Below are 25,086 nucleotides of genomic sequence, written 5' to 3'. Positions count from 1 at the left end.
AGACACACAGTGAGAGACAGGCCCTGCCCCAGCTGAGATCAGAGCCCTGTTGTGCCAGGCGCTGCCCAGAGACAGGCCCTGCCCCAGCTGAGATCAGAGCCCTGTTGTGCCAGGCGCTGCCCAGACACACAGTGAGAGACCCTCTCCAAAGAGCTTACAATCTGTCTAGACAAAGGCAAAATTATTCTCATTTTAGAGAGGGGGAAACTAAGGCACAAATGAGGTGACTTGCCAACGTTTCTAGCAGAGCTGGGACTCAAACCCAGTCACAAGGCAATCTTCCTCTTGCCTCATGCCTGACCTGGGATGAGACAGACCATCAGTCTCATTGGCCTCTCAGCTGAGAGCGACCACAAGGGGTCACTGGGGAAGGCTGGCCTGATGGCAGAAGTGAGGATCAATTCCTGGCTCTGCGACCCCCTGTGTGAGCCGGGCAAAACACAGCATCTCTTTTGGCCTGTTTCCCCACCTATAAAAGTGGGCTAGTATTTCCCCACCTCACAGGAGCCAGGATAAATTCAGGAAATGTTTTGATGATGCAGCCACAAACATTGTCAATCATCTGCATGTTCAAAATTCAGCTTCAGACCATCCAACCGCAGAAGGGACCATTCCATCATTTAGTCTGACCTCCTTGTAACCCAGACCAGTGAGTTCACCCTGGTCCCCCTGCACCGACTCTAATAACATCTCAAAAGGCATCCTGGCTTGACTGGAAGTCATGGAGAGGAGCAACCAACACTTCCCCAGGCAGTTTGTCTCAATGGTTAATCAGCCTCAGGGAGAAAAACCCGTTCCTTATTTCCAGCTGGAATTTGTCTGGCTTTTAACAACTGGTTCTTGTTATGCTGGGGGGTTTGCAGCCACATAAGTTGTTAGATCATCTTCTTTGTTTCCAAAGGGATCTGAAAAGCAGGATGGGAACGAGAATCTGTTGGGAGCTGGTTTGGAAACCTGGCCTGGAAGATTTGAGCTGGGTGGTTTGCTTGGAAAGGTAGCGAGGGCTGGGAGCTCTCCAGGGTAAATCTGTAATAGGGAGCTTGTTCAGATGATTTTAACCCAGCAAAGTGAAAGAGACCCAGCCATTTAGGACAGGAAGTGAAGCCAGCTTGATCCAGGCGGCTTTGGAGAAGTAGGACGGAGTAATTCATGCTGAAGTTTAGCCGGAGAGGTCGAGCGAAGAGAAAAAAAGGTCTCCCAGAGCGTGGCTCCACAACCTCCCACACCACGCTGGGGCATCGGGCCCAGCCCGGACTGCCCAGGGAGAGCCCCCACCCCCTGCAGCACAGCGCCCCCCTAGAGCACTGGAGCCAGCCCTGACTGTCGGGGAGAGCCCCCTGCAGCACAGCACCCCCAGTGCCACAGGGACATTGGGGCCAGCCCTGACTGACAAAGGAGAGCTCCACCCCGCCCCCTGCAGCACAGCGCCCCCTAGCACCGCACTGGGGCATTGGGGTCAAACCTGACCACCAGGTGCAGCGGGACAGGCCCAGGGCCTGGGTGCCGTATGCCCGGGTGGGGGCAAAGCCCGGTGAAACACGCACTGACCCCTTCCCCCTCCTGTTGGGGGGCGAGTCATGCTTCCAGCAGCAGCCGCCCGCCCGTTTGAGCGATCGCGCAGGTGCGGGGACGGGGCAGGTTGTGAGCCCTCGATCCCGCGTGGGTCCCTCCCGCCGCCACCATGTTGCAAGGTTCCATCCCCGCCCTCCCGACACCACTAGACCGTCGCAGGGTTCCACTGGGGGCTCCCAACGTTCCACGCCCCCCCCCCGGTCTGCCACGGATCGTCGCAACCTTCTGTCGCCTCCTTCCGCTCTTGCTGTAACGTTCGATCGGGGGAACACTCCACCCCCAACGTTCCTTCCGCCATCCACCCCCACCCCGATCGTCGCAACGTTCTATTCCCGCCCCTCCCCCGGATTGTCTCAACGTTCCACCGGGGTTCCCGACGTTCCATCCCCCCCGCCCCCAGCTCCAGCGGGTTCCCAATGTCTCCAGCCTCCCTCCCGCCCCTCGGCCAACGTTCTGTTCCCCTCCCCCCACCGCGTTCACCGTCGCCACGTTCCCTCGGGGGCTCCCAACCTTTCATCCACCGACCAAACCCTCCCCCAATCCACCCCGGCCGGCGGCAACGTTCGATCCGGGGCTCCCCAGCAGCGTTCCAGCCGCTCCCGAGCTCGAGCTGCGCTGGCCGCGTATCAGCCCGCCCCGAGCCCTCGGCCGTCGCAACGTTCTGTCCCCTCCCTCGAGAGAGTTGCAACGTTCCATCTGGTGGGGAGAGGAGGGGGGGGGTCCCCAACCTTCCTTCCGCCCCCTCCCTGCCGGCCGCTTGCCCGCCACGTTCGGCCCGGGGCTCCCCGAGGTTCCATCCGCTCGCAACGTTCCACCCCTCCCCCCTCGCTCTCCTTCCCTCCCCCCGATCGTCGCAACGTTCTATCCCCTCCCCCACCCTCCTCCCCGGATTGTTGCAACGTTCCATCCGCTGCTGCCGCCGCCGCCCGCGACGCTTCCCCGGGGTCCAGGCCGCGCTCGATCGGCGGCTCCGCCGGCTCCCCCCTCACGTGTCCCGGGCTCCCAGCTGGGGAAGAAGGGAGGGGAAGAGGGGGAAGGGGAGGGGGGGAGAGGATCGCTCTCGCTCTCCTCCTCACATGACCCGAGTGTTTGTCCCCGTGATCAGCGCCTCGGCTCCCGTGTCTCCTCCGCGTCCCCTCTGCCTCCATCCGGCGTGAGATTTAAACTCACCCGCCCCCCTTCCTCTCCCTCTTCTCCTTCCCTCCCCCCCGCCCCGGCCTGGTGCTGAGGGGCCTCCCCACCCCTCTCCTTCCCCCCTTCCCCTCCCCCCTCCCCCCTCTCCCCCCATGGACATGCTGGATCCCGGCCTGGACACAGCCACCGCCTCCGCTGCTCCCAGGTAAGGGGAAGACGGGAGGGAATTGCCCACCCCTTTCCTGGGGGGCCTGATTCCTTCCCACCCCCTCGCTGGGCCTGCGGAGGGGCAGGGTGGGGGAGGGGAGGGAGGGAGCCAGCCATGATCCTCCTGCAGCAGCAGCGGCGCGGAGAGGGGGAGCACAAAATGGAGGACGAGGCAGAGAGAGAAGGAGGGGAAAGGGGGTGGGGGGCAGAAGGCGGGGGGCTGGGAGCCCAAGAGGCTGGAGTCGGGGGGGGCAGAGGAGGAGGGGCCTTGAGTGGCTGGTGGGGAGGGATCGGGGGCAGGGTTGGAGGGGGCTGTCACCTGGGGGAGGGGAAGAGAGAGTTGGGAGTCCGGGGGGCGGGTCGTGTTTGGAAAGGTGAGGGGGCTGTGACGGGGGGGGCAGGGCAGGGAGTGTGTGCCGGGGGCAAAGGCGGGGAAGGGGCCCTGCGAGCTGTGTGGCTTGTGCCTGGAGTTGGGGCGTGGGGGGGACAGACAGAGGGGGTCAGAGCGAGCTGGTGTCAGGAGGGGGGTGGCTGGGTTCCGGAGCCATAGGGGAGGGAGCTGGGGCTGTGATCTGAGTGGATTTGTGTTGGGGGGGGTAGACTCAGGAGTGGGGGCTGGGCTGGGGTGAGCTGGTGACAGGACTGAGTGGGGCACAGACAGGGCTTGGGATCTCACAAGTGATGGGGGCGGGGGTGAGACAAGAGGGGAGCACGTGGGGTCTGAGGGAGCTGGTGGGGTCTGTGAGCTAAGCGATTGGTGTCATGGGGGTGGGAGGGGGCAAAGGGGAGGCCTGGGGAAGTGGGTCAGGGAGGGAGAGGGCTCCTGTTAGGGTGGGGGTGGGATTGCAGGGGAGCTGAGCAGGGGGAGTTCGCCCCGCCAAGGAATTAGCTCCCAGGATTCCCCACCCCGGGCTCTAGATGACTGGGGGTGGGGGGGCAGCAGTGGGGCGCGGATGTAGATGAGGTGGGGCCCTAGACGGTGCCGTGGCCGAAAGAGACTGTGGAAGCTCAGGGGTCCTTGATGCCCAGGAGGCAGAGGTGGGGTGCGTGCAGGGGAGACAGGTGAGGGGGGAGGAGGCTGATGGGCTGGAAGTGGGGGAGGGTGCGGTTAGGGGGCATCTTCTGCTGATCCTCTGTGCCAAGGCCAGTGGGGTGGGAGGCGTTAGGAGGGGGAGGAGAAGGGGGTGGGCTGAGGGGGCAGGAAGGATTCTAGGATCCACCTGAGTTGGGGGATATGGGAGGTTGGGGGGGGGGGGCAGCAGGGAGCCCCCTGCAGTGCAGGGGGGGCAGACCGGGGTCCTCATGGAGGGGAAGGAGTTGGGAGGCTGGAGCTACGTCTCCGTGTCCTGCAGTTAGGGGCAGCCCAGGGACCGGACGGTGTTGCTATAAGTGTGCGGGGGGGAGGGCAGTGACGGGAGGGGGGTACACTCTGGGCCAGCTCAATGGACTCCAATGGAGTGAGGGCCCATTGACCCCAGCTGGGCTCTGGCCCCACTGACTCCGGGGGGGGCTGTGGCCCATTGACCCCAGCTGGGCTCTGGCCCCACTGACTCCGGGGGGGGGGGGCTGCGGCCCATTGACCCCAGCTGGGCTCTGGCCCCACTGACTCCGGGGGGGGCTGCGGCCCATTGACCCCAGCTGGGCTCTGGCCCCACTGACTCCAGGGGGGCTGTGGCCCTTTGACCCCAGCTGGGCTCTGGCCCCACTGACTCCAGGGGGCTGCGGCCCATTGACCCCAGCTGGGCTCTGGCCCCAGTGACTCCAGGGGGGCTGCGGCCCATTGACCCCAGCTGGGCTCTGGCCCCACTGACTCCAGGGGGCTGCGGCCCATTGACCCCAGCTGGGCTCTGGCCCCACTGACTCCGGGGGGCTGTGGCTGACCAGCTAGGGGTCTGGCCCTGTATCTGGCAGACTGTGAAAGGGTCATTCATGCCTTGAGGGGTCTGCGTGGTGTTGCCTGTGATCTGTGTCCGTGTCTGGGACCCCCCCCTCGGGACGAAGGGCAGAGCGGCCAGGGAACGTGGGGCCCATCCTGGGTGTCAGAGCTCCAGGGCGAAACTTCTCCGGTTTTAACCCTTCTCTGGACCACCCCCCCCCCCCAGCCGCCCCCCCCCCATCCCTTCCTGGCCGTATATGGCAGCTGATACAGCTCTCCAGGAGGAGGAGGGGGTCGGTAGCTGGGAGGACAAGCCAGGGGGCAGCTGGGAGGAAACTTGGGTTAATATTCTCCAGAGCCAGGGACCTTACGGGTCCAGTGGGAGTGGGTGCCCCACACTGGCTCCGCCCCCTCTCCTGAGGCCCCGCCCCCGCTGCTCCCCTGAGAGCCTCCCACCCTCGCTCTTTTCTGCCCCCTCCTGCCTTAGGGGGCAGAGAGGAGCCAGTGGCAGGGCGGCCCTGCTCAACCGCTGGGGGGCGGGTGGGGCAGGGCCAGCAGCTGAACCGCTGATTGGCAGCCGGCCCCAGGGCCAGCAGAGCAGCCGCCCTGTGGGTGCTGAGACCCCCTGTTTTTTCTCCGGGGGTGCTTGAGCCCCTGCGCACTCACGGAGTCGGCGCCTGTGGCGGGAGCTGGGCTTTAGCCCTGGGGATAATCCCGAGCGCTTCCCACCCGGGATCGCAGAGCACTTTGCACAGGCGGTCAGTGGCCTCCCCGTTTCACAGGTGGCACAACGAAGGCCCAGGGAGGTGAACGGAGACTCCCGGGGGCTGGATCCGCCTTTGGTGGAAATGAGGCGAGGCTGCGGCGGGCGACTCTGCCCTCGTGATCGCTGGCAAGGCGAGAACTCGGGGCGGGGGCCTGGGCGCTGTTCAAGCCCTTGAGTGGCACCTGCTCTGCCCGAGTGGCTGGCAAAGGTTTTGGTGCTGCAGAGTCTGGTCATCTTGGAGACCCTCGGGGGGAAAGATTTCCCGCTGGGAGGCGAAATGACATAGCGTTGAATGGTGCTGACCCCCAGTGCCACAGGGCAGCGCTAGGGGGTGGGGTGGGGGCTCTCCCCTGGCAGTCAGGGCTGACCCCCAATGCTCCAGGGTGGCACTAGGGGTCACTGCGGCTGGAACTAACTGCGCCCAGAAGGGAATAGATCCCAGAGCCTGGTAACGGTGCCGCTCCAGGGCCCAGCTGTGGAGATCTGGGGGGCTCTCCCCACCACGGCAGCTTGAATTAACCCGGCTAGTGGTCAAGTTCCATGGTTACTGAAGCAGCCAGGCCCTGCCCCCGCTGAGATCTGGGCCCCGTTGTGCCGGGCGCTGCCCAGACACAGCCAGAGCCAGGCCCTGCCCCAGCTGAGATCAGGGCCCCGTCGTGCCGGGCGCTGCCCAGACATGCAGGGAGAGACAGTTGCTGCCCATAGAGCTTCTAATCGAAGGAGGGAAGCCTGGTGCATGATGGGAGATGTAGTCCAGCCTATCCAGGAGAATGTGGTGCCTGAACTACAACTCCCATGAGGCACTGCAATTGCATTTTCAAAGGACGCTATTTCAGGGTTCACCAACAAACTGACTTTTGGGGGAGCAGCCTCCTTTCTGGGACTTGAGTCTCCTTTACTCTCAAATTTATCCTTCCAAGCCAGGAAGGTGCGTCCCCCCTTCTGCCAATGGGGGGAAACTGAGGCACGGCGGTCTAAGCCAGCACATGGCAGGCCTGGGAATGGGGTCTTAGCCCAGCACCTTAGCCCCGAAGCCGCCCTGAAAGGTTCCACCCGGGTGTCTGCGCTAAGTCGCCGGTGGATGAGGGAGGGGACGCGTCTCCCTGGCTCTGCCAGGACGGCTGGGCTGGAGGAGCAGGCCTGTCTGCCCAGGGCACTGTCCTTAGGGGAAAAGCCTCCAGGGGCAGCGGCAGCCGCGCTTCTTAGCAGTTCCTGGGCTGCCCAGGGAGGCCTGTGTGAGGGCTCATTACTCCCTCGGGGAAGGGATCTGTTGGCGGGAGGGCATTAGAGGGGTGTTTATACTGCCCCCTTGTCCTGTGTGTCTATGAAATAGCTCCCATCGGGCGCAATCCCAGAATAACTCCGCTGATTTCCCCATGGCTTTTCGTCAGTTTCAAGGCCGGGCGGGGCCATTCGACCATCAGGTCTGAGCTCTTGGGTAGCCCAGGCCAAGGAATATTGCCCAGGGCCCCCTGCACTGAGCCTCATATTCACCCCACTTCCCCTGAAGTGCAGGGGATCAGAACCTGGCTCTTTTAGGATCAGTATTATTTACAATAGGTTCTGTGTGCATCTCGTTCCCTGGTTTCTGTTCCCTGGTAGCCAGTCCTTACCAGCTGCAAGTGGATTGGAGTCAGCACTGTCTAGAGGGGAAAGGGCCCGTGGCCAATTCCCTGCCTCACTGAGCCAGCCAGCCCCCCGGCTCTGGGGCCGGATGAGCACTGAGGCACCAGCCTGTTCCTGGAACAGAGCCGGTGCCCCGACGTGCGTCCCGTCTGGGGCCCTTGTGCAGGCTGACCTGCGTCGTGCAGCGCATTTCAGAGCGTGATGCGTTTCACAAGGGCGTTAATCGGTGGGTAACGTCCCGTCCCCTCTTCGATCCTCTGCGGGGATGCAACCAGGGTATCTGAAAGCGTAAGCGCCTTCCAAGTGACGGGAACAACCAGATCCAGCGGCGCAGAGGAATTTACTGACTCAAACCGCTGTGCCTGATCTAGCCACTAGGGCGTGACAGTCACTCATTTGCCAGGCTTACCAGGGCAAGAAATGTGGTTGTTACTTACTGGGGTGGGGGGAACCCCGGGTCACCAAGTCAGGAAAGACCCTACAAAAACAAAGCTTTAAATACAGTGTGTACAAATTGTGGGCCCATGGTAGCACTAGGCAAGCACATGGCCACACGCCCTCCCGTTGCCTTCAGCTGATCATTGTGGCCCTGTGTTGGAAAGCGGGTGGGTGACCCGGTGGTGTTTCATAGCTAGCAGGCACACAAGAAACTGACGGGGTGGAAAGGAAATTGACCGACGGTGTGAGCGGCCGTGTAAGTCTCCCCGCAGCCTGTGCCCTGCTCATCCAGGCGGGAGCGTCTCTGGGCAGTTGCATACCACGCTGGCATCCAGATCGGGCGTGGGCCTTATCTCTCCCTGCCAGCCGGGCGGATTAGATTTCAACCCAATCTGGTACCTCCCAGCATGAAACCCTGTTTCGGAAAGCAGCTGTCTGAGCCTTCATCTGCGGGAAGCTGAGGAGAGTGAGTCGCCGCATGCATTGTAGCGAGACGCTTCTGGGAAATATCTGGGTTGGATTTCAGGACCCTTTGTTTGTGTTTATGGTAGGACCGACAGGGACTGTTGTCAGTCACTGCGCAGACACACCGTGAGAGACAGTCCCTGCCCCAGCTAACCACTAGACCCCACTCCCCTCCCAGCGCTGGGAACAGAACCCAGGAGTCCTGGCTCCCAGCCCCCCCACTCTAACCACTAGACCCCACTCCCCTCCCAGTGCTGGGGACAGAACCCAGGAGTCCTGGTTTCCAGGAGTCCAGGTCTGGGTCCGTCCCACCTCTCCTTCTGTCTCCCCCAATCTCAGCTGGGGCAGGGAGTCTGATAGAGCCAGGATTCAAACCCAGCTCCCACTCTAGTTCCTCAGACATCAGATCATCATCTTCCTGCTCTTTACCTCTCCTGAGATGGTAGCAAGTGCTGACAAAAGAGATCAGGCAAAACAGCTGGCCAGAAATGCAGCTGCTTCTGGGGTGAGGCGCTTCAACAGCACATAGCAATGCTGCAGAGTGTGGGACAGGAAGACAAGGGGAATCCTGTAGCAGATTAAAATTTAAGGGGGAGGATGTGGGGGAATTAATAGCTCTTTCCTGTAGTCCTTGTGTCCTTGGAGAGTGGGGGTCTTCTCCTGCAGTGAACTGGGTGCAGGGAAGGAGGTTAAAACATTGTCAGCTGGGTCCTGGGCGGCGTTGGGTTTCTATGATACCTGGCAGGTTGGTGGCATTGGCTGTCTGGTGTGTGTTACCCCCCTGGCAGAATTCTGCCCGGTCTTCACATGCTGAGGGGCTGAGATCCACATCGCATGGCAGACGGTCACTAAGCAAATTACAGCCTCTTCTAGCAGGAGTGGCTACGTGGGGGTTCTCGTGGCCACCAGGGTTAGAGCAGGGGGGCTGGGAGCCAGGACTCCTGGGTTCTATCCCTGGCTCTGGGGGGGAGTGGGGGTTGGTGGGTTAAGCGGGGTGGGCTGGGAGCCAGGACTCCTGGGTTCTGTCCCCAGCTCTGGACACTAGCGCACCAGCCGAAGCGGCTCATGCTGGGTGTTGTCTCCTTCTGTCTTCCAGCCACGAGAAAGGACAAGAAGTTGAAGAAGGAGTCGAGCTGCAGGAAGGTGAGGCGAGGCAGGAGCCCTGGAGCCGGCCAGGTGCTGCATCGGTGGGAGCTTGGAGCTCCTGCTTGGTCCGTTTAAACCAGCCGGGTGGGACTCGTGCAACCCTGACATCCTCCCCTGCTCTAGCCACTAGACCCTGCTCCCCTACCAGAGCTGGGGATAGAACCCAGGAGTCCTGGCACCCCTGTGCTCTAACCACTAGACCCTGCTCCCCTCCCAGAGCTGGGGGTAGAACCCAGGAGTCCTGGCTCCCAGCCTCCCCCGCCCCACTCTGACTCCATGCGTCAAGCTCCCTCCCCAGAGCCAGGGTGTGCACCCTCCCCCTCCCTCGATGGGATCCGGTGAGTGACTGATCTCTCCTGGCTGCCAGGGGACGTCACGAACGCGGATGAGCAGACAGCAGTGGCTATTGCTAGTGTCCAGCAAGCAGCCTTCACAGACCACAATATCCAGTACCAGTTCCGCACAGAGAACAATGGAGGACAGGTGAGAGGCGCTAGGGGGCGCTGTGCTGCAGGGGGCGGGGTGGGGGCTCCCCGGTGGTCAGGGCTGGCCGCAATGCCCCAGCAAGTCACTAGGGGGCGCTGTGCTGCAGGGGTGGGGTTGGGGCTCCCCTGGCAGTCAGGGCTGGCCCCAATACCCCAGCGTGGCTCTAGGGGGCGCTGTGCTGCAGGGGTGGGGCAGGGTGGGGGGCTCTCCCCTGGCAGTCAGGGCTGGCCCCACTGCCCCAGCGTGGCTCTAGGGGGCGCTGTGCTGCAGGGGTGGGGCAGAGTGGGGGGCTCTCCCCTGGCAGTCAGGACTGGCCCCAATGCCCCAGCGTGGCTCTAGGGGGCGCTGTGCTCTCTGTGGGTCCTGTTCACATTTCTCTCTCCCAAAGGATCTTTCCTCTCTCCCTCTCCTCGCAGGTGACATACAGAGTGGTCCAGGTGACGGACAGTCAGCTGGATGGACAGACGGACGCGACGGGAGCTGTCAGCGTGGTCTCGACAGCAGCCTTCGCCGGGGGCCAGCAGGCTGTCGCTCAGGTGGGGGCCGGGGCTGGGGAATGAACAATAGCTGGCCCTTCCAGTGCGTTCCTCCTCCGTGGGTCTCCAGGGGCTTTGCAGAGGAGCCCAGTATCACCGGCCCCGGTGGAGTGATTGGGGAAACTGAGGCACGGATCGGTGCGGTGACTTACCATGGGGGCCACCCAGCAGGCCGGTGGCAGGGCCAGAAATGGAGCTCGGGAGTCCTGAGACTCAGTCCAGTGGCCTCCCCCGCGCTGCCTCTTGTGGGGAGGCTCAGGAGAGTTCTTCACCAGGGCTCAGCAGATCGCTCGTGCGGCGTTAATTACAGATCACACTGCAAGAGCGCACGGTGTTCGGTGTGTTACGCTCGCGTCCACGGGCCCAGCTGGGATCGGGGTGCCGGGCGCTGGCCAGACACAGAGCGAGAGACAGGCCCTGCCGTGAGGAGTTCAGTCCCCATCTGAAAGATGCAGGAGACCTGGGAATGGAACGGGCCCGGGCCCTCGCTCGGATGTGGTCAGGGCCGGGCTGTCTCGTGCGGCTGTGGCTGCACCAGGCAGCAAAACAAGGCGCCTTTCTCATGCCGTCTGGATTGTCAGCCGCTTGGGACAGGGGCCGTCGGTTCTTTGTACAGCGCCTGGCACCGGGGGTTCTCGCCCGGCAGTGGGGCTCATGATAATCCCGGCCTTCGCCCCCAGCTACGGCCTGCTCCTCGGGTCCAGCTGCGGAGGCGGCCGGAGCCCCTCTGCTGTGGGTGGGAAGGGAGGGCTGGTCACTGCCTCGCTCCGCAGTGTCTCCGGCAGCCCCTCCTCTTGGGCGAATGCCCCCTGGCTCTGCAGCCAGCTTCTCCTTCCCCAGGGCGCCCGGGCTCTGCTGCTGCCCCTAATCGGCGTGGGTGGGATGGGGGCGTCCCCCATCGCAAGCCTGTAAAAGGCAGTCTGGCCTGTTGGGCAGAGCGCTGGATTGTTCCTGTCTTGGTGTGGTGGGTAACGGTGGCCAAATCGCTCGCTCTGTGCCTCAGTTTCCCCATCTGTGACATGGGGCTAACGGCGCTGGTCGCCTGCGGGAAGCGTTCCCCACCCCCCGGACAGCTCGAGTGCTAGAGAAGAGCTCGGGGGTAGGATGATGCTGGTTATTCGTTGTCTAACGTAAAGCGGCCCCTTGTCCTTTTTTCTGAAAAGCCTTAGAAAGTTGGGTCTTGGCCTACGTAAGCAACGACGTGTGTGACCCTCTAGCGAGCGTAACAAAGAACGTGGGTCCCGCTCCCAGGCTGCGGGGCTGGGCCCTGGAGAGCAGCCGCTCTGGGAAGGACCCAGGCGTCCTGGGGCACCGATGGCCCATGTCCCCGGGCGACGGTGTGGTTCAGAGGGCGAGCGTGCCCCTCGGCTGGGGAAGCGGGGGAAGAGCGAGCGGGAGCCGGGAGGTGGGGTCCCCTCTGGATACAGCGTGGGGGACGCCATGGCTGGAGACTGCGCCCAGCTCTGGGGGGGTGCACGTCAAACAGGACATCAGAGGGGGTCAGAGAAGAGCGACGGACGATCTGAGGGCTGGAAAACCTGCGGAAGGAGCTCGATCTGTGGAGTTTCTCCAGAGACGGCTCAGGGGGGACTGGATCCCGGTCGGTCAGCGTCTCCCTGGGGAGGAGATTTCGGGGAGCAGAGGGCTGGTTAGCCCAGCCGGGACAGGCAGAGCAGGAGCTGGTGGGTGAAGCCGGATTAATTCAGGCTGGAAATGTGAGGCAGATTATTTTAACCGGGAGAGAATTAACCCTTCGCATGACTGTCCCAAGGGACCTGGTGGAATCTTTATCGCCTGGATGTCTTGAAATCTAGACCCTCGGCTTCAGCCCGCTGGGCCAGCCCTGCCTGCCAGTGGAGAGCCCCCACCCTGCAGCACAGCGCCCCCTAGCGCCACCCTGGGACATCGGCACCAGCCCTGCCTGCCAGGGGAGAGCCCCCACCCCGTCCCCTGCAGCACAGCGCCCCCTAGCGCCACCCTGGGGCATCGGCACCAGCCCTGACAGCCAGTGGAGAGCCCCCACCCCCTGCCGCACAGCGCCCCCTAGCGCCACCCTGGGGCATCGGCACCAGCCCTGCCTGCCAGGGGAGAGCCCCCACCCTGCAGCACAGCGCCCCCTAGCGCCACCCTGGGGCATCGGCACCAGCCCTGCCTGCCAGGGGAGAGCCCCCACCCCCTGGAGCACAGCGCCCCCTAGCGCCCCGCTGGGGCATCGGCACCAGCCCTGCCTTCCAGGGGAGAGCCCCCGCCCCGCCCCCTGGAGCACGGCGCCCCTTCTGGCTTCCCCACGTCTCACAGCCTGGATCTTATTGACCACACTGGGACAGAAGAGGGTCTGGGCTTCAGGGCAGCGATCTCCAGCGGGTGGTGGGGTCGGGAGGAAATCGATCCCAGGGCAGGTCGTTCCATCATTGACCACTAGGGGGGGGCCTTTGTCCAAAGCAGCTGGTTCTGGCCAGTGCTGGAGACAGGACGCCAGGCTAGATGGGCTCGTTGGTCTGCTCAGAGGGTGGGGAAGGATATCGGGCTAGGCCCCATTCCCCTCTGAGAGCCGGGGATAGAACCCAGGAGTCCGGACCCGCTCCCCTCCCCCGCCGTAACCAGTGCGCTCTTCTCTCCCTCAGGCTGTGATCCAGAACCCGTTCAGCAATGGCGGGAGCCCGGCCGCAGACGCAGTCAGCGGGGAGGCCCGTTTCGCGTATTTCCCCGCCTCCACGGTGGGGGATGCCACGGCCGTGTCAGTTCAGACCACGGATCAGTCGCTGGCACAGGCTGGAGGTGAGAGCCCCCCCCCCCCCCCACCCGGCTTCACCCGGGCTAGCGAGCCTTGAGTGGGGGGCGGGAAGGGAGGCTGGGTCTGATTGCTCCTAAGACTCAGGCCTTCTCTACCCTGCAGCTGGGCGCGCGGCTGGATCGTTCCTATTTCCGGGGAGGTAAAGTCCCACCTTTCCGGTGGAGGTTCAGGGCTGGCGCTGCGTCATCCGCAAAGCATGCTGGGAAGATGGCTTGGCTGACCTGGAATATCTCAGCCCTGCTTTATATAAAGGGAAGGTCTAGAAAGGGTTGGCAGAAGTGGGAAAGCATTTTGGGAGACAGAGGGGGATGGGTGTGGGGCTCTCTGGAGACCCAGGCAGCATCGGTGCGTCAGTCACACCCGGCAGCTCCCCCTTCTCCCAGTGACGGGCTCAGGCAGCGTCACTGTGTCTGTCACACGGGGGGCAGCTCCCCCACCCCCGCTCTCAGCAGACTCAGGCAGCGTTGCTGCGTCGGTCACACTCAGAGCAGCTCCCCCCCTCAGCGACGGGCTCAGGCTCTCGGCAGACTCAGGCAGGTGTCAGTTTCCCTCACTCACACTTTTCAGCTCCCCCCACCCCGAGGATCAGAAACTCCTTTTCATGAACAGTGAGGTTCTGCCTCAGTCGTGTGAGTCCAGGAGCCCAATCCTGAGCACGTGGCTAGAGCGTCTCGTCCTAAATCCTTAATACGAATTGCGCCAGGTATTTGTAGTGGGGGATCGGGCAGAACCACGTCCGGGCAGTATTCCCAGGTCTGCAAAGAACCACCCCGAAGCAGGCCCGAGCCCCGACGATTTCCTCTTCCCCTTTAAATCCTCCTCGGCCCGACACAGAGACGGTCGGTGTGACACTGATCTAGTGAGCCTCCAGGATAGAGGGGCAGCGAAGGACTGAAATTTGGGCACCAGTGGCTCTTCCTGATTGATTCCCCCCCCCCCCCCCTTTGTTTAAATTAGCAGCATCCCGGCAGAATAGCATCATCGTCAGGCTGTTAATTCCCTCCTCGTTAATCCCTCACCCCAGCCGGTTCCGGGGTCCGATAATGAGACCCCGAGGCATCTAACCCACCTGCGGAGCCCACCTTCCCCTTCCGTGACCTAGAGGGCAGCTCAAGCCGAGCCGTTCGTGTGTTCAGATCGAACGTAGGCTGAGTCGTTCAGAATGGAACCCAGGAGTCCTGCCTCCCAGCCCCCCTGCTCTAACCACTAGACCCCACTCCCCTCCCAGCACTGGGGATGGAACCCAGGAGTCCTGGCTCCCAGCCCCCCCTGCTCTAACCACCAAACCCCACTCCCCTCCCAGAGCTGGGGATAGAACCCAGGAGTCCTGCCTCGCAGGAGTCCAGTTCTGGGTCTGCCTTTCAGCTCCCTCTGTCTCCCCAACAGGCCAGTTCTACGTGATGATGACGCCCCAAGACGTGTTGCAGACGGGGACGCAACGCACCATCGCTCCCCGCACCCACCCGTACTCCCCGTACGTAGCCAGTGAAGTGGGGGTGGGGGGGGGCTCCCAAAATCTCCCGTCCGCCTGCAACTTGCCCAGCTTCAGCTGCGGGGAGGGGTCCCCTATGGGGCTGGGCTCTGGTTGCTGGGGGAGGGGTAGTGGTTCGCTGGAAGGGTCCCCAGCTCCCCTCCCTGTCCTGTCCACCCCTGAGATCCTTCCCGGCTTCCCTCTCCCCCAGCTGCTGCTCTGACCACCTCCCCCCAGCCTCCGGGGTTCCCCGGCTCCTTGCTGGGTACCAGCACCCGCCGCCTAGGTGTGCCCAGCAGATCTTCCCCCTCTCTGCCACCTACCCCGAGCAGCACCTCGCCAGGAGCCGGCCGGCCACGGGCAAACCCGCCTGGGCCTGGCGTCCCCCTACGGGGCGTCCGCCTTGCAGGGGATTAGAAACCCCCGCAGAGGAGCCAGCCTGCGACCAGGGGGGGTTGGTCCCAAGACTGAGTGTGTGACTTGGGGCGGGCTCCCAGGAACGGGGGGGCTTGTAAAGGAGTCTAGACACTCAGAGGGAGACCGCTGCCCCCTGCTGGATGGAACTGGACTCTGTGTGTGTGTGTGTGTGTGTGTGTGCGCTGCCCCCTGCTGGATGGAACTGGACTGTGTGTGCACGCTGCCCCCTGCTGGATGCAACTGGACTGTGTGTGTGCTGCCCCCTGCTGGATGGATCTGGACTGTGTGTGTGCTGCCCCCTGCTGGATGCAACTGGACTGTGTGTGTGCTGCCCCCTGCTGGATGCAACTGGACTGTGTGTGTGTGTGTGTGTGTGTGTGTGTGTGCACGCTGCCCCCTGCTGGATGGAACTGGACTGTGTGTCTGTGTGTGTGTGTGCTGCCCCCTGCTGGATGCAACTGGACTGTGTGTGTGTGCTGCCCCCTGCTGGATGGAACTGGACTGTCTGTGCACATGCGTCCTGCCCCCTGCTGGATCTGCACGCCCTGAGTGAGCGTGAGGAGGGAGAGTGAAATGAGAGTCAGGATGGGCTGGACTCAGCATGGGGGTTCGGTGTCAGGACAGAGATTCTTTTTTTTCGCCCCTCTTGTAACCCCCTCCTCTCTCTGGGTGCCACCCTAGGAAGATGGATGGGACGCGGACGCCCCGCGATGAGAGGCGGCGAGCCCAGCACAACGAAGGTGGGTGGCAGGCTGAGATCCCGATGGTCTCATGTCCCGTCTCCAGCCCTGTGGCCCCATTTCACCCCACTGATCCTGGGGCTTCCCCCTCCCAAACACGGCCCTTCGTGCCCTTGAGATCCCCGATAGGCTGAATGTGTCTGGCCAGGCCCCCTTCGCCCCCTGACGCTACACACCCCCTCAGCTAAGTGTGAGAAAGGTCTCTTCTATTTTAATATAATCTTCAGGCCCTCCACAGGGCCGTGAGGTCTGATGTCTCTGCCCAACTGCTCTTCATACCCCCGCGAAGCTTGCCCCGGGCAGCGCACTGGGTCTGGGAATCTCCATCCATCCTGGAAGTGCAAATGATGAGAGGGAACATGAAACTGACCAGTGTGTGCGGACGGAGAAGAAAACAAGGGGAAAATTCTCTCTGCGCAGATCATCTCAGGGCTGGGATATCAGGGTTCTGAAAGGCTCTCAGGGGGACGCTTTCAACATGTATCTACCAAGGGGATCCAAACCTGAACAACCACGACCGGGGTCGGCAGAGTGTTTTCTATTAGAACGGGAGGGTTGATGGAAAATTGAGTTTTCAGCGCAACGGAACTTACAGTGAAAATGTTCTTCCTGTGGAAAATTCTGATTTTTACACCAAAAATGGTTGAGAGTCTGAAAACCGCAGGGGTTTGGCCGAAAACTGAAATGTTGAATATCTAGATTCTGAAATGTAGAACTAGTCTGAAAACTGACTTTCCATCCAGCAAAAAATGTTGAGATGTTAAAAATGTTCATCCCTGGTCTGGCCAAAAAGCCAAAACATGCTTGTGTTTTGCCATACAAATTTCTAAGCTGCTGTTTGGGGGTCAATATGGACCATTTTCTGTTTTAAACATTTTTTTAATATAAAAAAATTCAAAAGGAATCATTTAAACTCTTCCATTGGAAAGATTTTTTTCTACATTTTTGTTTTTTTTTTAAACAAAATTTTGTCCAAATCAGTACGATTTCACAAAACATTTTAGGTTTGTTCAGAAAGAAAGTGCCCTGGCTTAGGTTGTCTTTTTTTCTACCAGTTGTACTAAAATTCCACCACATGGCCTCATGCCTGCCGGCTTCTAAGTTGAGCTCTTTGGTCAGACTACATTTCCCATGATGCACTGTGGTGCCTCATGCATTTTTCTCACAGAGTTGGTCTCCCTGATGAGACTACATCTCCCATGATGCACCATGGCCATGCAACTACCATTATACATCTTCTGACCAAGAGGGTAGACCGTGGTGCATTATGGGAGATGTAGTCCAGCCAGGGAGACGGATCCGTGGAGTGGTTTGGAGCAGAATGCACCCGGTCTACAACTCCCAGAAGGCCCTGCAGCAGCATCTCAGAATTTTGGCCAAAAACTCAATTTTTATTTTTAATTTTTTAATTTTCATCAACATTTTCTGGCCCCCCCTCCCGTTTTCCGATCAGCTCCGATCCTGCTGCAACCTGCCCCGTGGGTGGGCTGAGGCACCAGTTGGGGGCGCTGTGCGTTAACCATGCGCGTTTCTCTTTCACCCCCCGTAGTGGAGAGGAGGAGGCGGGACAAAATTAACAACTGGATTGTCCAGCTATCAAAAATCATTCCAGACTGCAACACTGACAACAGCAAGACAGGCGCGGTGAGGGGCAGGGGCTGGGCCGGGAGGGTACTGCAGGGGGGTGATATTGGGGGGGCGAGGGGGGCAGCTGGGACTGGAGTAGGGAGCTCCCTGTGTTGGGGGACACTGACACACACACACACACCCCACCAGGAACAGACTCCATGGGGCAGCTCCCACCGGGCCACAAGGAAGTGAGGGGATGATGTTTTGAGTCTGCTTACTGGTTTGTTTATTGTAGGGGGGCTCAGGACCCTTGGGGGTGTCCACGCCCTGGCTTGGTGGTGGTGGTGGTGCGGGGTAGGTTGGCTGGTGCTCGGGTTATTGTAGGGTCTCTTGGGGTCAGGTCTCTGTGCATGGTTTCTTATTGTAGGGTCTCCTGGAAGCACTGGGTCTCCACAGACACCGGGTTTGTTGTTGTGTAGGGTCTCTTGGAGGATGCCACACTCGCTGTTGCCAAGGCCATGTGCTGATTTTGTTTTTGTAGGGTCTCCCAGGAGTGTGGAGGGCAGGATGAAGGATTACAGACTGCCCCTTCCCATCTGCACGGGGCTGTACTGGTGCCCGGGTGGAGATCATGGGAAAACTCACTGCGGGCGGTATCAGCCAGAGTGGATTTGATTTAAATCACTAGACAGGAAGACTCGATTTAATCACGGATCTCTACATAAAAGTGGATTCTTGTTGGTTGTTATAACCTTAATTCAGATGCTTCACAACTCAGAGGTAGATGTAGGTTTCATTTGTAGAAGGCACACCCTATGCATTTTTAAACCGTGATTTATTTTGAAAACTTTTCAGATGAGTTTTACAACTATATCAGACAATGAATGAGTGTTTGGTTATTTCATTTACCAAAGATAATTGAAGCAGCTATGTATGAAGTCACTGGGAGGTGAACGATCTCCAATTCAACAGGTTAATCATTCATATTTGGAGGATTTTCTTGCCAGGTTGTATTAGGAGGAGATCATCACCAGACAGACATTTACATTGTTTTATTTAACTATTTCTCACCTCTATTTATTTAAAAAACATGTTTGCTATCAACAAGCATGTTACCTCTGGAGACACAAATCCACAGTTGGAGAACTGCAAAACTAAGCATCTCCGATGGTATCTTCTAGACTGAGTCCTGAGTTCCGCTGGGTAGATCGAAAGATTAATCTAAATAATCTATAAAGAAGCCCCTGGGTCCCTAATCCATTAACTATTGGAACTCGAACTTTTCTTACGCATTACACAAATATATTGTGTCACACTGTAGAATTAGAATTTATAATCCCTATTCCATGATGAGAGATCTTTGAGCTATAATGTATCTTAATTCAAACTATCTTTCGATAGCGTTTTTTCCCTCAAAAAGCATTTTACCAAAAAAAAATCCGATATAAATAAAAAAAATCTGATATATATTTTTTTAATTTAAAAAAAAAAATGATTGATTTTTATCCACCCTGGTATCAGCAATCCGCTCAGCAAATCCATCTCCCCGCCAAGGGGCGCTGGTGCATGTGAGAGACCTTACAATAACAAACCGGTGCGTTTGGCGCCCCACTGTTTCAAAGAGACCCTACAATAACAAACCGGCACGTGGAAGCAGAGTGATCACCGGGAGACCCTACAATAACATGGTTTCCCAGCGCTCCCACAAGACCTTATAGGGAGACACTGGGGCCTGAGAGGACCCTACAATAACAAACCCAGGGTTTGCAGAGTCCCCTGGCCAGACCCTGCTGCTGTGTTTGGAAGGCGGGAGGCAGCAGATGAAAACCTCCCCTGTGGGTTGTTCCTGGAGACCCCCAGAGCTCTCTGCCTTTGCTGCTGCTCTTGGCCAGGGGAGGGCGGGTCCCCTTTGGCGGGGGGCTGATGTGTATGGGGGGGAGATTGGTGAGGGGGCTGTTGGGTGGGGAGGGACATGAAGGTGGGGGGGGTCCTGGGGATCTTGAGGGGGTGGGGTCGGGGGGTGGTGTTCCAAAGATATGGGGGGTATTGGAGGTGAGGGGGAAGATCCATGGGGGCACAACTGGGGGGGTTCCAGCAGGGAGGTGGTGGGAGATTTGGTGGAAGGGGTAGGACGGGGAGGAGGCGGGTGGGAATTCAGTGGGGAAGCTTTCCGGGGTTGTGGGGGGGACTTCAGAAGGGCATGACTGGGGGTTTCCGGGGGCGATTGGGCGTGTGAAGGGGGTGCGTGTTGGAGGGTGCTCTGGGGTCCGGGGGGGGATTTCCAGGGGACCTGGGGCAGCGGCAGGTGGTGGGTTTTGGGGGTGATCAGAGGGATTGGAGGGCACGACGGGGGTGGTGGGTTGGGGGTTCAGTGATTTGGGGCGGGGGGCTCCAGTGCATTTTGTGCTGAAGGATTCCCCCGTCCGTCTGTCCGTCCGTGCAGAGCAAAGGGGGCATCCTGTCGAAGGCCTGCGACTACATCCGGGAGCTGCGCCAGACCAACCAGCGCATGCAGGAGACCTTCAAGGAGGCCGAGCGGCTGCAGATGGACAACGAGCTGCTACGGCAACAGGTAGCCGGGGCGATACCCCCCCCCCCATCTGTCTGTCTTTCCCCTTATATCCCCCCCTCCCCATCCATCCCCCCACATGTACCTTTCCATGCCAAAGCGTCCCAACGCACTGTTAACACAGGGATCGCTGCAGCTGCTTCTGGGGTGGGGCAGAGGGGAACAGCCGCACATAACGCCGCCCGGGCTGGATCGCCTCGCGCTGAGATGCAGCCACCTCTGGGGTGAGGCAGCTGGGGAACAGTTGCACATAACGCCACATAAGTTGTGCCACGTTCAGGGAGAACGTCGAGCCCAGTTGAAGCTGGAGCAGAAAGTTTTAGAGTCAGCGTGATGGGAGTTTGACCAGGAAACCAGTATTAACATCTCTGATGCTGAGGAGTCGTCCTGGGATATTTAATGCCTTGAGGCCAGCCCTGCCTGCCAGGGGAGAGCCCTCACCCCGCCCCCTGCAGCCCAGCACCCCCTAGTGCCGCCCAGGGGCATCGGGGCCAGCCCTGCCTGCCAAGGGAGAGCCCCCACCCTGCAGCCCAGCCCAGCCCCCCTAGCATTGCATTGGGGCAGCCCTGACTGCCTGGGGAGAGCGTCTCACTCGTTCGTTTCCCTCTCTCCTGCCCAGATCGAGGAGCTGAAGAACGAAAACGCCCTCCTCCGAGCACAGCTGCAGCAGCACGGCATCGAAACCGTGGGCGACACCCCGGGGCAGTAACTGCTTCTTCATCACCACCACGTCGTCCTCCTCCTCCTCACCGGATCTCCGCCCTTCCCCCGCCTCCTTCCATCCCTTCTGCCCTCTGTCTGGTGCAAAGAGACCTCCCCGTGTTAACGCCGCGCGGCCAAACTCGACTTGGGGGGGGGGGCGCTGGGGTGGCAGCCACACGGCCGGCCCCCGCTTTGCCTGCCCCCTCCTCTGAGCCCCACTGGCTCCCTCCCCATCTGCCCCCTCCCCCCCACGTAGGAAATATTAAGATTAAAGCAAACAAACTGCGTTTTTTTATAGTAGGTTTTTAACACAGGATAGCAGCCCTGCCCCCAGCCCAGCCATGGGTTCGAATCCTCCCCCTTCCGGCTTAAAAGTGGTAGCATCACCGTGGCACCTCCCCGTCCGATCCTACCGTTCAAGCCGCTGCCCGTGTCTCTCAGGCAGGTAGCTACACGGCTGAAGTTGGCGTTTGGGGGGGGGGTTCTGTGGCGGCCCCCCCGTTTTGGACACTCAGCGGGGTTTATTTTTCCTCCGCTGGCAGCGAACCTCTGAAAAAATCCCACCCCTTTGAAAATGTAGCAACTCAGGGGGCAGGAATGGGCCCATCCCAAATCACTAGCCCAGTTCGGCAACTTCTAGCCAGCTGACGCGGCTCGGGTTCGATCGAATCCCCTCGCGTCTCACCAGCCGAGCAATTCAGTTAAAACCCATGTGGCCACCGGACCTTCCAAAGGTGGCTAGCGGGTTGGTAGCTCTTATTTTTTCCCCTGCCTGTCAAATCGCAGCTACCTTTTCCAAGAGGTCTGATTTCCAGGGGGGGGGCTTTCGGAAAACCCTCTCACGGCATCTCCTGTCGGGCAGCCGGAAAAAGAGACACGCAACATCGCTAGCCAGTTCTCTTCCTAAAACCGTGGCTGTCTCGTGTGTCCACTCGTCCGATCTGTTCTTCGTCCCCCGTTCTCTTGTAATTATGTTTTGAGCAGAGGGAAGTCGGAGTGAAAACCCGAACAGCTTCCCTGGTTTATTTTAATTTTTTTTTTTTTGTAATTAATCTGTATTTTATTTTTTAGTTCCAAATGCATTTGTATAGAGGTACGTCGTCTGTATCATAACTTGAGCCCGGAAAGTTTAATATTTACCAAGGTCGACTAAATGCTTGCTTTCTGTGGAGGGTTTTTTGCATATATATATACACACCTATATATAATTTTTTAAAAACAACAACAATTCAGTGGTCGATCTCGCAATATTTGGGTCAGAATCCGGAGATCTCTTCAGTTCCCTTTTCTCGACATCTTCAATTTGGCTTTATTTCTCTTCTCCAAGCACGATATTTTTTTTTGGCTTTTTGGTTATTTTTTTTTTAAAATAAGCATGGCTCTAAAAAAAACAAATACGCAAAAACCAACAAAAAAAATTGATAATAGCGAGCTTTTAGCTTTGGGTTTTTTTATATACCGGCAAAAAAAAAAAAAAAAGAGAGAAGCGAGACTTTCAGAGGGAGTTGGAAATATTGGGTATCCTTTTCGTCCTGGTCCCCGCGGAACGTAGGAATGAGCGAATCAAGGAAAGGAAAAAAAAAAGGCGAATCAGATTTAAGGAAAAGAAAAGGAAAAAGTGGCTTGTGTTGAATTGCAGAGTTTGAATGCTGGAAAGTAGCAAATTAATTCTGTTTATATATAAAAGAGGAGAAAAACTGCACAGACGTAATATTGTATCAGGCGATTTCCTTGTGGTTTAACGGTGTGGGGAGGCGACGGGATGGGGGTTGGACCCAGATCTGAGAGGGGTGGGGGGCAGATGTGCAGAAGGAGCGGGGGAGGTCTGGCTGGAGGGGTGGAGGTGTATGGAGGGGGGCAGGCGGAAGGATGGAGGGGTTGGGGTGGAGAAAATGGCTCTCAGATCTGTGTGCCCACAACTGTCCCCTCCTGGGAGGAATCGCACCTGCCTCTGTTGAGGGTTGTCGGGGTTTGTGTGTTGCCACTGGCTGTGCGGTGAGGAAAGGCTCAGGATGTGCATACGCAGTGTGTGTGTGTGTGTGTGTTTGGGGGGGGCAGACTGCTGCCCCCTGCTGGAGGGTGTGAGACTTGCGCTGGGTCTGTCCCACCTCTCCTCTCCTCTCCTTTCCCCACCCGCCAGGTCTCGGGTGCATGCAGGACCCCTGCTGGATTGTCCCTGCCCTGCTGCACGTCCCCCACCTTGTCGAGTTCTCTCTAGGAGACGTGTTGGGACGAGCAGAGGAGCAGAGCCAACCTCTAAGATCCCCCTGGTGCATCCCCCCCCCCCCCCGTGCTACCTAGATCTCACCCCCGTCCCCTTCTGATCCAGAGTTCACCCAACACACACCTGGAGGTGCCCAGTCAGCACCCACTGCTCCCTCCCCAGCGCTCTGGCTCAGGACTGTTTGCCAGGGGGCTGACCAGCTGTTGGCAGAGATTGCGGGATTCGCGGGTTCCCTTTCAGAGCTGCAGCTTCTGGGCCGGCTCCCTTAGCTCGGAGATCAGCACCAGCCGGTCCCGTCCCGAGGGTGAGGCAGAGAGAGGCCCCAGCGAGCCCGCCTGGAAATGTGCTTTGCATCCCGAGACCGCGGTCTAGATTTTGAACACTTTTCCCATCTGGAATTGGGACCAAAAATGTCAAAATCTGACATTTTCACCCAGCGGAAATGGGAAGACGCTTCCGAGCGGGTCGATGGGGACGTCTTGCTTCGGTCGTTTGGACGCGTTTGGTTTCTAGTTTGACCGAAAATTTATTTTTACTGTCAGTTACTTCGAAATCGTGAAACAGAAGTGTCATTTTGACCCGAGAAATGGAACGTCTTTGGTTTTAGAAAACGTCGACGTGCTGACAACTTGGCAACTTCTCTTTTTTAACTGAGAAATTCATCTAAACTGATTCTTTCCCGCAAACGCTTTTGGTTTCAACTAACTGGCATTTTCTGATCCAAGAAACCGTTTTGTTCAAAAAAAAAAAAATCCCCAGATCTACTGCGGGTTTTGTCCACCCAGTGCTGGGGGAGCCGATCGGTGGCTTGCGGGCCAAACCGGGATCGCCAGGCACTTTTGAACAGACCCCGAAATCTTTTTATTTACTTATTGTGATTCATTTTTTAAATTGTTTTCTCTGGAGTCTGGGCCTTGGCACAAGGTCCAGGAGGTGGCACGGCAAATTGGAGGAGCCACTCAGTTACTTAGGCATCTCTTCCACTCCTGCCCCTGCGTGGATCTTGGAGATCTCATTCTCCATCCCGTTCAGGGTACTCTGTCCCGCTGGCGGGCCCCAGGAATCGTGGAGGGGGTGTCCTGCCTGGGGTGTTGGTTTGCAGCGGGGGGCATGTGGGGTCTCTAAGGCGATGGGGTTGTTTGCAGAGCTGGGGGCGATTTCAAGGCTGCCTCTGTTCCACAACACAAGCCGGGCTGCCCTGCTTGGCTCGGAGGCCTGGGAACAAGCCCTGGGTCCCGCTGGCTGGTTGTAAAGCCGGAGTAACCTCCGGGGAGTTGCTCTGGATTTACACTGCAGTGTAGGTGAGGGGGGGGGAGACGACTTTGGATTTATGCTGGGGGGTGACTGCAGAGTAACTCGGGGTTACTCCACCTTTCTGCCCGGGGTGACGGAGGTGGGGGTGACTCAGGATTTACACCAGGGATGACACTGCTGGCGTAGAAGGAGGGTGACTCTGGATTTACTCGAGGGTGGAACTCACCTGGTGTTATGGCGGATGTGCAGAGGGAATTCCTGAGTTTACACTGCGCTCTCGGTAGTGGGCGAGCGTCTGGATTTACACAGCAGCCAGGCTAGGTTTAAGCTGTGGTAACTGTGGAGTGATTCCCCTGATTGCGGTGGGGAAGTTCCGGTGGTTTCGCGGTGGGTCGGCCCCTCCAGGCGTTGAGCGACGCCTGACTCGGTGGGTCAGCTGCTGCGTTAACTCACTCAGCAGAGCCAGGACAGCAGCAGATAAATTTTGCTTTGCTTCCAGTGTCCCACTGCAGCGCCTGGAGCCGGGCACGGGCCAGAGTTTGGTTTCCCCGGAAATTCCCTGACTTGTATGTGTGTTTGCATCCCAAGCAGAAACGACACGTCGGGTTTCGCAGTTTCCCCTGAAATTGACTCACTGATTTTCCAACTCTTATAATGCAGCGTAAAATGAAACGACCGTTAGAAACCAGACGGCAAAGTGTTCATCTCGCACGAGGGCTGATGGCTTTCTATTCCTCCCCCCCCCCCCCCCAAAATGAAATTTCATCAAAATCGACACCGGCCCGGGGCCTGTTTCCGTTCCAATGCGTCGGCATTTGGTGACGGAGTGTTTGGGCCAAAAACCTTCAATCACTTCTCATTTAAAAACAAAAAAAACTTTCAGAAAGGAAGGGCCTGGTCCCCAGCTGCTGTCAAGCGGCCGCAGCTCCACGGGAGTGAATTTTTCAATGGTTGGGAAACACGTTTTGTGCGTACAGTTTAAAGAAGTGAAATCCAGTGTGTGGCAACTCCCTCTAGTTAGGTGGGTGCACCCATTGGTGCTGATCTGGGAGTAGATCAGGAGTAACGCGGGGGAGCCGATGGGACCAATTCCC

The 25,086-nt window shown here is 59.0% G+C and overlaps 1 protein-coding gene and 1 long non-coding RNA gene across 4 annotated transcripts; one reads left to right on the top strand and one right to left on the bottom strand.

The window, feature by feature from the left end:
• Positions 1–551: 551 nt before the first annotated feature.
• On the bottom strand, positions 552–1,836 carry LOC123351831. The gene is made up of 2 exons (XR_006574071.1): positions 1,549–1,836; positions 552–905 (listed from the first exon to the last, which is right to left on the bottom strand). It is a non-coding gene; the product is annotated as an uncharacterized LOC123351831 (long non-coding RNA).
• A 662-nt stretch (positions 1,837–2,498) lies between these two features.
• USF2 (upstream transcription factor 2, c-fos interacting) lies at positions 2,499–22,225 on the top strand. 3 transcript variants are annotated; one of them, XM_044991217.1, is made up of 10 exons: positions 2,499–2,911; positions 9,181–9,227; positions 9,598–9,713; positions 10,133–10,252; positions 12,877–13,030; positions 14,433–14,520; positions 15,616–15,674; positions 17,224–17,318; positions 19,687–19,815; positions 20,432–22,225. In XM_044991217.1, exons 1-10 carry the CDS (start codon positions 2,859–2,861, stop codon positions 20,519–20,521), a joined length of 951 nt encoding a protein of 316 aa, XP_044847152.1. In that variant the 5' UTR covers positions 2,499–2,858; the 3' UTR covers positions 20,522–22,225. The 3 variants fall into 3 exon arrangements, with proteins under 3 accessions (XP_044847152.1, XP_044847153.1, XP_044847154.1); XM_044991218.1 differs by lacking the exon at positions 2,499–2,911 and adding an exon at positions 3,792–3,975; XM_044991219.1 differs by lacking the exon at positions 2,499–2,911 and adding an exon at positions 3,793–3,951.
• Positions 22,226–25,086: the final 2,861 nt, after the last annotated feature.

Source organism: Mauremys mutica, chromosome 17 (genome assembly GCF_020497125.1).
Source record: "Mauremys mutica isolate MM-2020 ecotype Southern chromosome 17, ASM2049712v1, whole genome shotgun sequence".
NCBI lineage: Eukaryota > Metazoa > Chordata > Testudines > Geoemydidae > Mauremys > Mauremys mutica.
Note: the sequence above shows the minus strand (reverse complement) of the source record. Positions and strands in the feature narration are given on the sequence as shown.

Bases quoted from the DNA above. Each gene is read 5' to 3' on its own strand.
- USF2 (XM_044991217.1), top strand. From the start codon at position 2,859: ATGGACATGCTGGATCCCGGCCTGGACACAGCCACCGCCTCCGCTGCT. The intron at 9,228-9,597 runs GTGAGGCGAGGC...CCTGGCTGCCAG, and splicing joins AGGAGTCGAGCTGCAGGAAG to GGGACGTCACGAACGCGGAT. The intron at 19,816-20,431 runs GTAGCCGGGGCG...TCTCCTGCCCAG, and splicing joins ACGAGCTGCTACGGCAACAG to ATCGAGGAGCTGAAGAACGA.